The sequence below is a fragment of the Pleuronectes platessa genome, chromosome 1, assembly GCF_947347685.1.
Source record: "Pleuronectes platessa chromosome 1, fPlePla1.1, whole genome shotgun sequence".
Classification (NCBI taxonomy): Eukaryota; Metazoa; Chordata; class Actinopteri; order Pleuronectiformes; family Pleuronectidae; genus Pleuronectes; species Pleuronectes platessa.
In genome coordinates, this window is record NC_070626.1 from 25,536,871 (window position 1) to 25,554,803 (window position 17,933).

Below are 17,933 nucleotides of genomic sequence, written 5' to 3' on the forward strand. Positions count from 1 at the left end.
CAACAAAAAATACCATTCTCTGACTGAAAACTCCCACAGTTTAGATAATTGGTATTCAATTAAAAACTCAGAGGTCAGTTAGAGAATTTCCTCATGCAAGGTCCAAAACATCATAATGTCTCATAATTGTTGCTACAGAGAAATTTTCCTTTTGTGTCTTCCACCTCCTACACAAATGTTTCGATTTCTGCTGTGAAATTCTTATTCCCTGTTCTCACTTCAACTTCAACTGTTCAGCCCAACACTCCCTTCATGACAAACGGATGTCCTTATATGGATAAATAGAGGCGTGGCAGTATGCTAATTACATAGAGCAGACCCGCCCCTGTTTATGTAGAATCATTCTGATTCACAATTATATGCATGGTGGCGAGAACAAAGTCGTCTGGTGCGCACTTGTCATGAATCCGGCGGTGATTTTGTGCACGCACTTATTTCCTGCGTAGAGTACAAATATTTCTGAATACATATTAGTGAATGAGGCCCAATGTCTGTATGAAGTCAAAAATTAAATAAAATAAGGAACAATTCCATAGAATGGCTTAAATGTTTATTATTCAATTTCACATGGAACTGCAGGGTTCTTTTCTCGTTTCAAGTAAACTTAGGTTTGCATTTAAAAACTAAATAAAGAGCTTTTGAAAAAGACATCTTTAAAATAAAATTCTTGGTTTTATTTTGTAGTTTAAGTTTCCCACTTCTTCTTTTTCTTTCTATATTTTCACACATGAAAAATCAACAAATGTTAACAACTCAACAAGATATTACCTTATGTATTGTATCTATGAATATTATTTTCATAAAAGGAGACACTGTCATCTCTACTTTGTTCTATACCAGTAAAGGAAAGACCTATTTCTTTAATGTTTGTTTTCAGTCTTTGTATATTAAACATGTGAAAGTTTAAAGGGACACATTAGAGCGATTCCTTTGTTGTCGCCCTTTGAGTTCTAGAAGACTCTGCTTTATTCTCCTCCTTCAGTGTAGTTAGCTGTAACAATCTTCACAAGAGAAACAATTTCCACAAAACGACAACTTCCATAAAACAGATATGAATGACATGGAGATTGTCGAAGACCTCAAGAACGCACTCCTGAGCGCTCAAGCAGGGATGAAGACTCTTAAAGAAGAGCTAAGGAAAAATACATTGCTCATACAGAGGGAGACATCGGAAAACCAAGCTCGATCCAATGCTTACCTCGACTGCCGGAGGGCCCTTACAGAGACGGACAAGGAGATGAATATCTGCAAAAAAAGGGTGGAGGTTCTCAATATGGAAAATGCTGCTTTGAAGGAGATGTGGAACGGGCTGACCATTGAAAAAAGCAAGCTTGAAGATGAGGTTCAAAAGAAGGACAACGCCTACAAAGCTTGCCTGGGCACCCTCACTGAGAAGGAGAAGGAGCTGAAGAGCTGTAAGGCCCAGTGTGATGCACTGCAGGCAGGTCACAACCTGGAGCTGATGCATGTGAAAGAGACCTGCAGAAAGGAGCTGGAGGTTCTCCAGGAGGAAATCACTGCTCTGAACGAGACGGTGAACAGGCTGACTACTCTAAAAGCCAAGTTCTAAGATGAGGTCTGACAGAAGGAGAAAGGGATAACGCAAGCTCGAGTCGACGCCTAAAACAACAGCCTGAGCGCCCTCACTGTGAAGATGAGTGAGCTGATCATCTGTGAGGACAAATGTGATGCAGTGCAGGCAGGTCACAACCTGGAGCTGAGTTGGGTGGAAGAGACCTGGAGAAAGAAACTGGAGCCTTTTACACAAGTTATACAAAAGCTAAATATAATAGATTAAATTTACTTTTCTTTGTGAGTCCCTCAAGTTCTTTTCAAATGTGTATGATTTTGTGAAATGGTGTCACAATTTCGCCAGGGCTCTTTTGCTTTGCCTCTGATTGAACTTGACTGACTCTGCAGATTCCGCACAATCTGCAGACACATAATCAGCCGAGGAAGAAGTTTTCCCACTGACCCTCGGGCTGTTGGCCAGCCGAGCTCCACTCTGCTCCTCCTGTGCCACTTGATCCACAGGCCCAGCTCCTACCCCCCACAGCTGCCAGCGTCACTCACCCTCCCCCTGTCTCACCCTCCCACTCTCTCTGAGTCATACAGGCAGACATGCCAGCACACAGTCACATGGTCCTCAAAGACGAGGACGACCTGCTAATATTCACTTACAGATCATTACTTATGTTTACCTTTTTATACCTTAGTCGCGTTTTAAGTCTCGTCCTTGTGTTTAACTCCAGATCAGATATGTTCGGTGATGTAGTTAAATTCAGTGTCACAATATTGGGGTCACTTTCTAAAGGGAGAAGTTTTGAGGATAAAGTCAAAATATTACGTCAAAGTGATACTTTTAGGTAATTTATCGATGGACATCAGAAGTACAGCCTGTCGCCAGTGTTAAAATGAAGAATAAAGAGCATCTTGTTAACTTGGATCCACTCTGACTTGGAGGATGATGCTTCGTTAGCGGAGGAGGAAATGTTTGGTGGTGGTCGACTGAAGGTTATTGTTGGTCAAATCAATGTGATATTAAAATGTGTCTAATAGTTTCTCAAAAACTGAAAAAAACTGAAATTGAGATTGATCATTTTTCTTTTTCCTAATAATATAAATATAATCTTTATATCCCCATTTTATACAATAGACCCAATACTCTATCACTCTATATACTCTATATACTTTTTGAATCAACAAATAAAGGGCTTGTCCAAGAACAAAGATTTTCAGCTTATTGTCCAAACATCTTCAGTCTGAAAAAACCAGGAAGGCTGAATCACAAACTAATTTAGCTGCAACATGAGTCGTTTGAGCTGTACATTAATCTGAACTCCTCCTGTTAACCTCTCAAAACATATTATTCGTATTTATTATCATGACTTTGCTGCACTGGCCCAATTTCACCACAATGCTAATTAAAGTTGGATCTTATCTTATTTTTAAGCTGGTGTGATGAGCGCTGTTATATATTCACTCGGCTGCTCGACGTGTGAGTGTTGTTGTTCAGGCTTTGCCCGGGTTTTCCTTCGGGGGAAATTAGGTCACCTATGTTTTGAAGAAGCCTCCGGTGGGATGAGGATTTAAAAAAATATGATATCTGACACGTCTGTGAACTGCCAGTCTTTTTATAAACCCTTAACATCCAGCCTGAGTCTTTAATCTTTATTCCGATAAAAAAGGTCTTGTTTTTGAATGTGCAATGATTTCTCTCTCTAGGGGCCATTAGCATTCTTCTCAGTGACACTCCAATGAGTGTGTGTGTCATGATAGTGTGCTAATCTGCTCGTTCCTCTAGCCCAGTGTGTGTGTACAGTAAGGATGCTGTTTTAACACCACAGCCAATGAAAAGATTGAGAAGGAGACATGGAGGCGTAGAAAAGGACACGAGTCTGTCATCAAGTTGGATTCTCCAGTCCTGTGTGCAGAGCCATGTTGCTATGAAACAAGAGCTGCACTGTTATTAAACTGTCCTCTGCTGTTTCTCGATTGTTGGTAATTTGCATGTGCTGTTTTGAGATCTCATACGTTGGAAGTGAAATGAGTTTGGTTTATCTGCACATCCAGCTTTTCTTATGGGATTAGATTTGTCTGTAATTGCAGCAAACAAACCCGAATCAGCCACACACAAATCAGCAGCGTCTGGTGAGGCTGAGGCTGTGTTTTAAAAATCGGTTGCTTTCTGCCGTCACTGTCTCATGCTCTAGTTACAATTTTAGACTGCAGCAAATGTTTTCTGACAGCTGATTTACTGCATATCTGCAACAGGTGAATGTGTACTGTAGCAGACAGGGAGACTGTAACTTGACTACTAAGAGGTTAGTCGCCACCGCACAGTCTGTGTGTCAGTGTTTCACTTATTTATTATTTTTTTCCCTCATCAAATCTTCCTTTTGTAATCGTACTTCAAAATACTGAGCGCAGGATGTTTTCCATACTCAGTGTCCTCCTTCCACCTCTCACATGAACGGCTTGAACATAGACATTTTTAATAGTCAACTTTATTAGCGCTGCTGAGTGAGTTTTGCCTGTTTTTGAACATGCGATCAGGATCCACAAATTCCAGCCTCACAATATCTCGCAATGTTAAAGAATAAAAAATGTAATGACTTCTTTCTCGTCTCGTGCCACGTCCTAAAAATATGCTGGAACCCTACGCAAGTGTGTTGATTACCAGCGTGACTTGAAATTAATGATCATAATGAATTTGTCGTCTTTTAAACAGGTGATCATCAACAGCACCATCACACCCAACATGACGTTCACCAAGACATCGCAGAAGTTCGGCCAATGGGCCGACAGCAGGGCCAACACGGTGTTTGGACTGGGCTTCGCCTCTGAGCAGCAGCTGAGCAAGGTGAGAGGAGACGCTCCTGCTGCAGGACATTAAGTCCCATCGCTCAGAGACAAGCCGATTTATGTTCTGCTACTGAAACTCAAGCGTGACAGTGCGCAGTTGGTTATTAACTGAGCATCGGATGCAGAATAGATGCCATCAGAAAAATGATTCTCAAATCCTCACTGTCAGTATATGGAGCCAATTATTTCTGTGACACATCCGCTTGTTCTGTAACTCACGATCAAAGCTCTGTCTGATATTTCCAGTTTGCTGAGAAGTTCCAGGAGGTAAAAGAAGCGGCCAAGCTGGCGAGGGATAAATCTCAAGAGAAGGTGGACACGCTGAGTAATCACTCCCAGGTAAATCCCATCTCTCTGCTGTCTGAAGTTTTGATCGAGTACAACTCTTTTACTGTCCAACTCTTCCTCTACAGCGGCCGTGGTCATCTACGGAGACGTAAATGGCCGCACTGCAGTTCAATAAACTTTCCTTTACAAGCACTAAAGACTTCAAAGTCTTTAGAAACCATCATGAACTAGGTCCTTAGAAGAGTGCATGCCTCCGCCAAGGCCCAACAGTTCCCTTAAATAAAGTACTAAATCTATATAAAAAAATGTATTCCATCATAATCCACGTACAGTCTTGCATACCACATCCTTTCACCAAGTTTCATAGTAATCGTGCAGTCGTTTTTGTGTAATTTTGCTTTAAAAACAACACAAATGGACGAGGGTGTAAACATTGCGGTCATGAAAAGTCCAATGTCATCCTTAGTATCTGACAGGCAACACAGCAATTAAGATAAGAAAGCAAACAGGGTTTATATTTACATGATTGATAATAGATCTATGAGTTTCTCAGTTCTACATCCACAATGTGATATGTTTAACTCTGTCAGTAAGTGAACAGCGTTGAATCAAGGTCGATCCAGAAGTCGCGGCTCAGGATTTGGCCGTCAGTTCTGCTCTCGGCCTGCGCTGACCTATGTTGGCAGGAATCCGACTCAGCTCTGAGACACACAAAGCTGTTGGGCCATATGACACGATAAATACTGGCAACAGTTTTCCATCACCACTTTGCTGTCATAGCTGACATGTCTAAGTTGTTGACAGTGATTCACTGAGAGAAGCGCAGCGCACTCAGAAGCCAGAGCCCCTCAGACCTTTCAGAAAGCTCCAGGTGAGCTTCAATCAAAACCTATGACATAACAAGCGTCACCCACTGTCTATCTGCAGGAGTCTGGCCCTGACACGCCCTCCTCCAACCAGGCGTCCAGCATCAATGGGACAGATGATGAGAAATTCTTTCATGTGGGTCCAGAGGACGCCGTGCTGCAGACCGAGAACGATCAGCTGAAGAGTGCAGTAGAGCAGAGGTAAGGCCGCACTTCATGGAAAACGACAACAGACAAATTAATTAAAACATGCACGCACTTTAGTTTGCAGGTAACAATTGGAAGTTTGTCTGTGCAGCAGAAAGAGAAAATACTCAGGTGTTGAGAATGTGGTTATTTGAAGTTAAGCTGAATGGAGACCGTGAACCTTCCACCAACTCTGCACTGTGATTGTGAGAAGTAACTGTATGACTCTTACCCGGTCACAAAGCTCTGTTGGATTCAAATGAAATCCACATGAATTGTTTTTTATCCTGGGGCCATCATCACAATTACTGAGGAAATGTCAGGGATCTAAAAGTATCTGCTTGACACAGGTTTTATTGAAGCATGTGGTTCAGTAATTTTACATTTAAATGCATATTGTTAAATTCACTGAGTCATCCAAACAGTACAAAATCGAGTGTATTAATCCTGAAGGTGCCTCGTATCTTTTTATTGGCTATTGGGGACGAGGAGGAGGAGGATTTTGAATTGGATGCAATGAGTGACCGGGAGCTAGTCAAGGTTCTGGAGGCCCGGGGTTGGGCACATGAGCAGGTGTGGGTGAGCAGATCCAATCCAAACAGTGGTTCTGCTCCACTATTCAGCTTTGTGGCCTTTATAATCCAGATGTCGAGTGTATAAATCTGTAACTGCATGAAGCACCAGATGTAGTTTCAGATTAAAAATACCCCAGGGCCTCACAGTAAAGGAAAACTGCAGAGAGTAAATTTAGCCAAAATTAGAACTGGAAAGCAGAAACTGGCGGATTTGATCCAGATGGGATGAAAGGCCAAAGACCAATTAGCAGAAATTCCACAGACAAGAAAATTAAAATGTAATGACCATCTGCTTGAGTGGTGTGAGCTATTCTACACACAAGTAGTTTTCAGTCAATTCTGCTTAGATTATAGGAGCTGATCTAATGTAATACTGTACAAGCATATTTCATTTCCTTCAAGGTTTATGTATTAAGATTATCTAACATTCTTAAGAAGATAATGTCACCTGGAACCGATAACATGGAGACTGAAGTTTTCAATTGCAAATGATTAATAGATTTATACTTGGTCAGTTGGTTTCTCTTCTCTTATTTCCTGATTGTCTGATTCAAATAGTTGTCGATTATGGAACTCCTTTACTCTTTATTTTTGTGTTGTTAATGTTATCTCTTTATATAGAAATTGATATTTGTGTGTGTGCTTAATAGACATTAACATCTATAATTTTCCGCCCCCTTTCCTGGCCTTTCTTACGTATCTACCTCATTTATATTCACATTTATAAAAAGTTCACGTTTATAAAAAATAATGTAAATGGTTGTAAAACCACATAATTCAAAACTCTATATATATTCCCAGCCATGTTTCTAACTTCAATGGTTGAGCTTATGAAATCTAGTTCGCTCCATCGCTGCTCTGTTGTCGCTCGACCTGTTTTCTTGCCTTCACAAGGCTTTGGGATTTTCTTTCGTTGACTTGTGTCCCAGCAGTGAAACAGCAGAGCGCTGCAGAATGCTGCTGTGCTCGTCCGTCCACATTTGATGGAGAGTTGCGCACTTCAACTCAGCCATGCATAAGGAAGGGGGGCCAGTGATGCATGCTAAATATACATCAAAACCTCTCCAGCTATACTGATAAGACAGAAACAAACTCTGTGGTAGGAAAAGACAACAAACTCTGTGTTAGGTATCAGCGCAGTGAGTCATTAGACCTTTGAGCCATTTCTCACTCATTTCCTCTTTAATAGTCTAAATCTGTCTTGACTGTGTGATGTACATCACATCTAATTAAATAGTTATGACTGTGAGGAGTTCGTTGCATTATGTGTCACGTCAGTGGGCACAGGCTGCAGGCGCTTCAGCACTAACCTATCTACATTTTGCTTCCATTAATAACCCTCCATCTGGATCTCTCGGTTTGTGACAGCAACACCAACGCCAAAAAGTGGGAAACAGAGCTGCAGACTTTGAGAGAGAATAATGCCAGGCTGGTGGACGCACTCCAGGAGTCTTCGGCTAATGTGGAGAGCTGGAAGAAACAACTCAGTACCTGCAAGGAGGAGAGCGACACGCTCAGGGAAAAGGTACAGTCATGCACTCCCTCAGGGAAATCAAATGACGTACACAGCCCCATCGATCCTGCAGGTGGAGAAGGTGACAGGGTAGAAACACGGTTGTCTTTTTTATAAAAAGGGACGAACCTACACCACACACAGTTAGTGAGGCTAATCACTTAAAACCTGTGTATAGTGGGACGATTAATCGCTCATCAAATTGTGATGTGTCTCATGCAAGTTTGTGCAAAGAGTGCTGTTCATCTTTTGAGCTTGTGGTTCCTGCACCACAGTCTCAGCTGCACGTTCACTATAAATAGAATCATTTTAGTTTCATAATCAATGTGGGCTGTTTCTGCAGCTGGACTGGTGCTGCAAAGATACTCACCATTTTGTAACTGTTTTTTTTTTTCTTTTCTAATTGTCAATTTGCAAGATGACACCACTCATAAGATAGAGATTATATCTCTGGCCCAGAGAGCTCAACACACAGCAACATAATAAACCACATGCAAATGGAGAGAATACAACACAACCACATACAACACAATAGAAGTGTTTTCAGAACACACTAAGACGTGATGGACGCGGCTGGGACACGCTCGTTGTTTCTACTTTTTAGTGTCCCCTTGAAACTCCTTTGTTGTGTATATTTATTTGAGAGTATTTGTTTTTGTTGAGAGTATTTTTTTGTATCGGTAGTATTGTGTTTTATTTGATTTTTAGATGTTTTCTCTCTTTTACACCTTTTCTTAAATTGAAGTGCATTGAGCTCTCGCTGCAGATTATCCAGGATTTTGCGATTCATATGAATGACTGACATTTTTAAATATTGTCCCTGTGTCTTTTTCCCAATGTATTCAGATTGCCGTATTAGAATCCCAGTGTAACGAAGCCAATCAGGAGAAGCAGCAAAACGCCCAACTGGGTGTACGAGTGCAGGAGCTGGAGGCGGAGCTCCAGGACAAAGAGCAGGTGAGGAGTCACAGTTATCTTCAAACAACAGTGTGTGTGTGAATCCACTTAGTCTCCTTCATAATAGAAATGTCAGGTTCAGCTCTCTGACCCCCCCCCCCCCCCGCCCCCAATGTTTCAAATTCACTTTCTCCACATTTCTCTTCACCTCTGCTTCTCAGGTAGCGCTGCTCTCCCTCAGGAGGTGATAACACCTCAGTAGGAAGTGAGAGGTTTTTGGTGGTAGCTTGGTTTTCCTATGGATCGGTCTTGTTGTTTTGGATACCCAGCAACACTCAGACCTTCTATACTCACCTGCTGTTTACTTTTTTCCCTGTGCTACTTATTTTCAGTGATTTTCTTGATATTTGTTCCGTTTCGGTTGCAATGAACTTCACTCTAAATATAGTCGAACTGTAAAATTCATGCACTGACTTTGACTTTTGTTAGATCAGTGGGGAATTTGGGCATAAACAGTATTAGCTGCATCGCCCTTATGTCCCCTGCATCAAGCATCTATAATCCAAACTAGCCGACTGTGGGCTCACCGGAGTCCAGTGGTGCAGTTCTTTCTAATGAGGATGAGCTCTGCATGGCCACGCACTCCTTTGACCTTTGCTACTTGCTGGTTAAAAGCAGTTTCTGTCTGCAGCCTAATCAGTAGGACAGATGTTGGCCAATCTCTGAGAGTCCCGCTGCCTTTTCCATAGTGACTCTGTCGCTATCACTGCCATGAAAGAGACACAGTCAGTCACGTGTGAAGAAACAAAACACATCAAAAACAATTAAAAAAAACTAAAGGAAACGTGTATCAGTTAATGTTTAATAGTTAAACTATATATATATGTTAAACTTTGATCACATGTTTTCTATATTGTTGTCCAGTTAAAGTAGCAGATTCTGGTTGTTGTTTTTATGGCTTTCTTTCACGTTACAAGATAGGAGTTTTGGAGAGTTTCCCCAGTTTCTCAGGAAACATCTTGATAAAACCAAAATCCGACAGCCTTTCTGGAGCTATTCCAGATTTTCTTTCTATTATCAAAGAGATGCTCAATGGAGAGTCTGTGACAGTTTCCCAAAGCTTGAGGGGACATCTGATGTGTGGAAGCTTTTCCTGATCAACTAATCGTTGAAGCTCTTATTCATTTTTTTCGTTGGGAATTACAATCCCACTGAAACACACATGAACACTTAATCCCCCGCAGGAGCAGGAACAAGCAACAACTTTATACATGAAAAGTGATCGATCCTAAAACAAGTTTTCATTTATTGTCACTTAATTTGAATCTATCAGTGCTTATCACAGTGTTTCAAAAATATTTATCATTATGACCCGTTCAGATTCCCTGAGGTAACTAATGTGTGAGAGAGTCGTATTGACCAGTTTCGAGAGTGGTTGTTTGTATATTACCGAACACCAGGAGGATCTAATTGAAAAAGACTAAAAGCAAAGAATCGCGTCCTTCTGGGGGCTGCTGAGTCTCCACAGAGCATCAGCCACGAAGCTGTGAGCGCTGACCGGAGGGGGGGAGCAGGAAGTCTCATTGTTAGCAGAGCACTGATACGACAGACGGCCCACAGAGGTTCGTCTGTCGAGTGACTCAGCCTCTTCTGGAAACGCACACGGACACAACTCCTCCAAATTTAAAAACGTGACCCAGCCGGCCGTGAACTCACAGAACGAAGCTGCTGCAGGTGTGTGAAGAGAATCAAGTGGTAACGGATGTAATGTAACTGAATCTGATGCTTTTGGTTTGGGCAAAAGAAAGAGTTGAGGCTTTATATTCACTTTCCATTCTTGTCTATTGTTTACTTTAATTTTCATTGGCCCTTGCTTACTTTATTATTAACCCCATCTCTACGTCAAGTCCCCTCAGTCCCTTCATATTCAATCAAACTGCCCTGAATGTCACACACTCACAGATATCAGTCCCCTAAACATGCTTGTTTTCTTCAAAATCCAGATTCTGAGAACTTTCTGATTCAGTTGATCAATTTGTCAGTTTTATATTTTATTGACACAAAGTTCTTGTCATATATAGTTAATTTAATCATTCCTAATATGTCGAGCCGTTTTAATTCACCTGTATTTATGTTTGACGTCTAAAGAAAACATCGTAGAAAGAACGATCCGATGTGATTTGTCATGTTGTGTTTTTCGGAACAGGAGCTGGAGAACCTGAGGAAGCAGGCGGAGATCATCCCTCAGCTCATGGCAGAGTGCGAGAGCATCACTGAGAAACTGCAGGTATGTTCAAAGCACGCAGACAATCCACATTTCTCTCTGGTGAGATCCACAGCAGAGCATTAAAGCACAGAGCGGAACAGACCCGGAGCCTAGAGCCCGCAGGAGGACGTGATGACACCACTGTCACATGAAGGTAGAGCCAGCGTTCCTTTTCATGGCTGTGCCCGGGGGCTGGTGACACAACATTCCTATCACGTGTCTCACTAACGCACATTGTGGTGACTGTATCTATTAGTAAAGGTCCACCCCTGTACAATGCTGAGTGGATTATTGCCTCTGTGAAAAGGTTTTCATTTCCTCGTGACGCAGAGATGCTACATCTCTGTCGCGGCTCATTAGGTTTCGAGCGACGCAGATTTCATCTGTTTTGCTGACGAAGAAAAAAAATCATCTGAAGTTTGTTTTGCTCTGCCGACGGCTCCGGTGAACAAGTCTCACAGTTTGACTTTAGGTGTATGAGATATGTCTGTGACACGTGGGCGTGAGAATCTATTGATGCCAAGAATCCTTGAACACGATGGATTCCCGCCCATCTCCTCCCATCTCCCCCGTAACAAAGAGCTCCTGTTCTTCAAGGATGATTCCTCATTGTGTAACGTTTCAGTGAAACCACACAAGTGCCAATCCCAGTGAATGACTGTGCACCCCATTAGTGCCAAGTCTGTCATGAAGTGCATCGACAGTGACGCTCATCTCGCCCCGTTCTGACTGACTCTGAGCAAGATGGTATCATCCGAGCTGTCATGCATGTGCTGCCTTTCAAGCTGGGCAGGACGGGCGGGCGGGGGGGGGGGGGGGGGGGGTAATAAAACCAACAGTGGCATGCCTGAAGTTCTTGTGCTTCACAAAGCTCGGATGAATGACAGCGTGAACAGAACCGGCTGCAGCAGGAGTTTATGCAACCAGCTGTCTGAGCTGAGGAGAAGCACAGAGAACCGGATTTCTGACAATATCAAGAGGCCCGACACCAGAACTGAGCCAGAGTCAGTTTTACATGTCCTTTTTAAAGTTAGAAGTCAAGAAAATAGTTTAAATGACAGTTCTTCCCGCAGTTAGAATTTTTAAGCAACATCGCCCCCCCCCACACCCCACCTCAGCTGGTGGTGCCCGCTCGCCTCTATTTAGAGACGGCGGCACATGTGGAGCTCAGGTTTCCGACGTCAGCTGGACGACACAGTCACGCAGGCACATCACCTTTTTAGCACTCCTATTTTAAACCCCTCCCTTCCGTGGCATCTTTGGTATTAACATGTCACTTGTGTCGCCTGCAAGTCTGGATATGTTTCTTTATCTCCCCCCCCCCCCCCCCCTACACACACACACACACACACACACACACACACACACACATGAAAAAATATCGTTCCTCTCTTGACATTTTATTTTCTTGCTGCACTTTGATAGAACTTGATCATTTTTTTAATCGAAATGCTCAAACCAAGTGAAATGCATAAATCATTTTGTCTGTGAGAGGCTGTTTGTAAAAGAAAACTTTCTTTCTTTTGGCATCCCTGCTGAGATCAAGGCAAAAGATCTTAGCTGTTCTACAAGATTTAGATTTTAATATCCCTGAATCCACCATTTGATTTATTTTGTGCACTGTAATCACTTTCCTCCCCCCCCAATGTGTGTCCACAGGCTGCAGAGACGAGGAACAAGGAGCTGGAGGGCCGGATAGAGGGTCTGCAGCTGGACATAGACGACAGTCGACAGAAGCAGGGCAACATGAAGGGCGAGCTGAAGAAGTTCATGGATATTCTGGACGGAAAGATCGACGAGCTGCACGAGGTCCGGCAGGGGCTCTCCAAGCTCGGCGTCGATAATTGAGAAAATGTGGCACGGAGCTGAAAGGGTCAGAGGTCAGGTACGAATGAGTCACTACAGTACGTCTTCAGGCCAGAAACTATGTGGCACCTCCTCCCCCCCCACCCCCAAAGGTGACGTCCACTCAGACGCTATCAGCTTTGGCTTCTAATAAACACTCCCATGTGAGAGAGAGACTGGCCGAGTGGAAGGAGGGGGGGCCGGCTTGCTCCAACAAATGGCTCCATTTTGTGTGCTGGCAGAAACTCAATCAAGAGTCACACTTACTTATCTGTTTCTTTGGGGGGGTGGGGTGTGGGGGGGGGCATGGCTTTAAGAAGCTGGTGGAGGGTTCTTCGACTCTTAGGGCAGCAGAGGGGACTTAAAGGGCTAAAACGTGACAGTGTTCAGTGTCACTGGTGTAATAATTGGTATTAATCCCTGTGCCCCCCCCCCCCCCCCCCCCCCCCCCAAGAATTAGACATGAAATCTTTCTACAGACTGTCTGTTGCCTCTCGTCTATCTCAGGTGTGTTGGAAGACAAATTGTACTCACGAGATGATATGCACATATATAAATATACATATATATATATATATATAAATACACAATGGCCGTGACACAAAGTGCCTCTAGGTGGGTGTAGATCCGCCTGGCGAGGAGAAATGGCCAAAGTGATGACCATCACCATAATAATAACTTTATGATTCATGTGAGGAAAACCAAACCTCACGACTACAATGAGATGAAAAGCGCAGGCAGACGCGCCCCCCCCCCACCCCGAGGACGTTAATGGACATTAATCTGTTCATTAATGAAAACAAACGACAAAACAGGTGTTTGCACAGAACTCTGGTCTGAGCAGCAGGAATTCATCATGTTTTCATCAAGAGGGAAATCTGTCTAGTTTCAGGATCCCCGTCCTGCCGTGAGTGTAGTGTAGTGTTTAAAGGACTTTGTGTGTGCAAGTGTATTGTTGTCCGTTTGTAGAGCAAAGATCTTTGTCTCCAAGGTTGTTGATGTGCTTCCTACACACTGGTTTTTGTTATGGTGGTGGTTATATCTGGGTGAGGGGGCTTGGTGGTGTTGACTGGGTGAACACTTAGACGGCGGGGGGGGCTTTTCACTAAACCCCCGTCGAGGTTTTTGTTTTACGTATTTATTTATTTTTGGTGCCTCTCTGCAACTAGTGTTTCTAGAACATACCAAGTAAATCAGCGTCAACTAAATCTCCACATATGTACAATATTATGTGAAATATACCAAACTGTCAGGATCCAGAGGTTTTTACAGTGGAGGGGTCGAGTGTCACAGCTGCTTCTGGGACGTTCATCTTGAAACACGGTGCGCTTGAGATCAAAAGCACAAGTTGTGTGGACATATTTAATACTGGGTAATACTATGATGTTTTTGTTTGTTTCTGAGATATTTACAAAGGGACTTTTTGCTTATTTCTCTCTGTTTGACTTTACTGTTCCTAACTCACCAGAACCCGGACGACACAACGTATGATCCTTCCTTTCTGAACCAATGCCTCTTGTGCACTTTTGTGACTCCTGTTCAATATTGTACAATAGAACTGACAATTGTTAAAATCTAGTTTAATTACAATGCTGCCGTGTGTGTGTGAGTTATTTCTTTTTATTAGGAATTATGTTTATCAGTCAATATCTCAAGAACTGGTACAAACATTCTCTTGAACTCAGCGATGAACTGATTAGATTTTGTTGATTAAAAGGTCACAGGGGGTCTTGTATAAACCCTTTTATCAGATTAACATGTAACATGTCAAACAAATCTCCAAGACTCAGATTAATTGATGAGGTCAAATGTCAAGGTCACGGTGGAACATGATATCTCAACTCTGTGTTTTTTATAAGACTGATGAGAATTCAGTGGTCGAAAGTCACTGTGTCCGAAACAATCATTTATATACTGAACCTGCAGCGGTTGGTGAAGGAATAAAACCACAGGGCCGTAGTTCCGGTTCTTTTGAGTTCTAGTCTCGGCCACAGTTTGACACGAGCTCCGCAGAGAGGAGATGGGTGGTTTCCTCTAAGTCCCATTTAGCTGCCAATCATTATTGTAGGAAACTGAGAATTTGTTCAAGCTGACAAATAAGCTGCCTGACAAGGTGACAGTCTTCGGGCGTTCTTTCCCTGGATGAGAAGCTAAGTGAGGTGGAATGAACCAGCGGCGCCAGAGCTGCGTCCCGTCGAGCCTGAAGTACAGAAGCTCCACCAGCGCACGTCTTCGCCTCTGATGTTGATTTGCATAGCACTAAATATAGCTGTAATCCTCACAGAGACGCACAGAACCAGAGCCAACGAGGTGGGACTTAATCACAGAGGCTGACGCGGATCAGTTTTAGTAAGATTGAAACAAACGAGTCGATATGAGCTTGTTTGAAGGATGGAGAAACTCCTCAACTCCAACGTTCTCAGAACAATGAGCATTTCATTTTCACCGTCAGGGACCATCTGTGTGGCGCAAGGAAATTAATCAATGGGCTTTAGACTGATTATTGGTTAATTGGCCAATTAAGTGAGTTTGATTGAAAATTAACTGTAATTGCAAAAAAAAGTCCATCCTCAGAAAAGGTCTCCAGGGTTAATGTGATGTTTTTTTTCCAAATTCAGCAGAATCCAAAGACATTTACTGTGAATATCAACAAAAACCAGAGACACAGAAAGTTCCAGCTTTTAAAATCACAGATCAATTATGAAAATCAGTGGTAATTCATTTTGAGCATAGTCTCTGTTTCCAGCTTCTTTAATTAGTTGATTAATACATTGGTACATACATCCATCATTTTTGAGTAAGGCTTTTCTAAGACTGATCTAAAAATATAAAGTAAGAAAATAAATATTTTCCATAAAACATAAATGCTCATCTTTTCCTTATTGTTTATTCTGTAAATAGTTTTCTAATCAGTGTGTATTGGTCACTCAACACTGATAGTGACGTCTGTGAAAGTCTCATAATGGCTGATATGTATTGATCACCTGATTGGTCGGGCTCGGCTCTATTATATAGTGAACAATTTCAGTGTCTTGTTTGACTCAAACAACAGAAAAGTCAATGTGTTTCCCTTTTATATCATAAATTATAAATGTATTAAATGAAAACTATTAGTGAAGCGATCATTTACATAATCTGTGTCTGGCTTTAATCAATTATTAATCTCACTCAAATGGCAGCGGTGCAGCATTTCTCTCTCTCTCTCCTTCTTTCAGCCACACTCATTGTGTGACTGGTGATGAGTGGGCGAGTTGGTGAAACATCATTAAGAGACTATGCTGCTCTGTACATGTGTCAGAGAGAGAGGGAGAGGGAGAGAGGGAGGGAGAGGGAGAGAGAGAGAGAGGGAGAGCGAGGGAGAGAGAGAGATGACACTGCAGGCCACTACCACCGAGGCTCCCTGTTACCATAGTAACTGACTGCGGAATTTCATGTTGTCGCTCGACAGGTTTGTTTAAAGAGACGTGTGTGTGTGTGTGTGTGTGTGTGTGTGTGTGTGTGTGTGTGTGTGTGTGTCTTCCCCAAGGTGCATGAACCGTCCTCCGTCTGAATCACCTGGATGTTACCCATTGATTACTCTCCCCCCCCCCCCCCCCCCAACAAGAAGCAGGGAGGACGTGTGCACACAGGAGCGGCCGCATCTTCCTCTGTTCTCCAAGTGCACACAGTGGAGCTGAGGTCTGATCTGAGGTCTGATCTGAAGTCTGATCTGAGGTCTGATCTGAGGTCTGATCTGAAGTCTGATCTGAGGTCTGAGCTGTCACTGCAGGAGACACGTGTGAGAGCGACGCTGCAAAGGACAGATGTGACAATATGAGTCACAGCACGTGGGCACAGTCACCGGAGTTCACAGGTGGAAGAGGCACATCCCCCCCCCCCCCCCCCCCCCCCCGGATGATGTGACCCGCTGAGAGATGAGGGGTCGTGTGGGCAGTGGAGATCAGGGAACATCAAAGACGACACGTTAATGAATGAAAAAGGAAATTCAAGTTCATGATCTTTCGTGTCTTGGTTTATTATTCAAACTCATCAGAACAAGTGGGTTTCAGCCTCGGCCGTCATTCACCCGGAGTCGGTCTGCGACACGCCGGAGGAAGTTTCATGTCTTTGCAGAATCACAAGTTTCAAATCTAAGTGCAGCGATCATATTGTCATTTCCTCTTTCACCTACTTGACGCTGTTAACTGTTCAGTGTTGTATCTTGTGCGTGATACAGAAAGATGTTTCAAAACGTGTCTCCACTTCCTCCTGCTACCAGGAAATGAAGCTAAAACACAAACACTGACATCTTCCACATTTGGTGTGTGATCGTCAATCACACCTGTCAATCATAACAATTCATCCTGTCATTAAAAACAAACTTAGCAGAAAAACACTTGAACAAACAGTGTGATAAGAACTACAGTAAATGACAGAAACCGAAGAAAAAAAAATGTTGACGTGTATTTGGACTTTGTTAAGGCCATGTCCCGGAGTCGGGGTTGATGACCTATACTGCAGCCAGCCACCAGAGGGCGATTGAGACTTTTTGGCTTCACCTTTTAGGAGCGGTCACGTCGTCCATCTTTATTTACAGTCTGTGGTGATACAGTAGAACCTGGTCCGGTAAGTCACAGGTTCAAAGTCAATAAGGTCAACAACCTGTTGAGGACGTATCTGTCACTAAAAACATGTCTAAGCATCATCTCTCAATCTGTTCTGGCATCAGAGAGGAAGAAATAACAGATCATGTACAAATTACAATGAAATAAAACTGAAAATATTCATTCGGTTCTTACACAAAAAGAAAAACAGGGATAAGTGCATCAAACAGACTCGAGTACAAACAATAACAGACTTTTAGACATTTGGGCTGTAAATAACTATCACTTCACAACAATACTCTTCTATTGTTTAGTCATAAAATGCAAAGAATAGATAAAAAGCCAGTCAGACGTAGCCCTTGTTGTGGTAAAGTTTAAATCAACAAAACAATTGTTCGGATTTAATTACATTCAAAGTAACGAGTTTAGACTCAGCGACGAGAGACGACTGAGTTTATGTGATAGTGGAGTCGAGGGCGATGGTGTGTTTATCTCTGCCTGCAGCACAGACCTCCCCTGCTGTGATACAGTCTCACAAAAGGCCTTCAC

At 42.8% G+C, this 17,933-nt stretch overlaps 1 protein-coding gene across 2 annotated transcripts in view; it reads left to right on the forward strand.

Moving 5' to 3' along the window:
* Positions 1-13,243, forward strand: part of homer2 (homer scaffold protein 2) — a 29,534-nt gene extending 16,291 nt beyond the window's left edge. For both annotated transcript variants that reach the window (XM_053420910.1, XM_053420902.1), the window contains exons 3-9: positions 4,232-4,363; positions 4,612-4,704; positions 5,581-5,720; positions 7,649-7,805; positions 8,640-8,750; positions 10,897-10,977; positions 12,616-13,243. In XM_053420910.1, the coding sequence (XP_053276885.1) occupies positions 4,232-4,363; positions 4,612-4,704; positions 5,581-5,720; positions 7,649-7,805; positions 8,640-8,750; positions 10,897-10,977; positions 12,616-12,804 (903 nt within the window). In that variant the 3' untranslated portion in view covers positions 12,805-13,243. The remainder of the gene's footprint in view (positions 1-4,231; positions 4,364-4,611; positions 4,705-5,580; positions 5,721-7,648; positions 7,806-8,639; positions 8,751-10,896; positions 10,978-12,615) is intronic.
* The last annotated feature ends 4,690 nt before the right edge of the window (positions 13,244-17,933 follow it).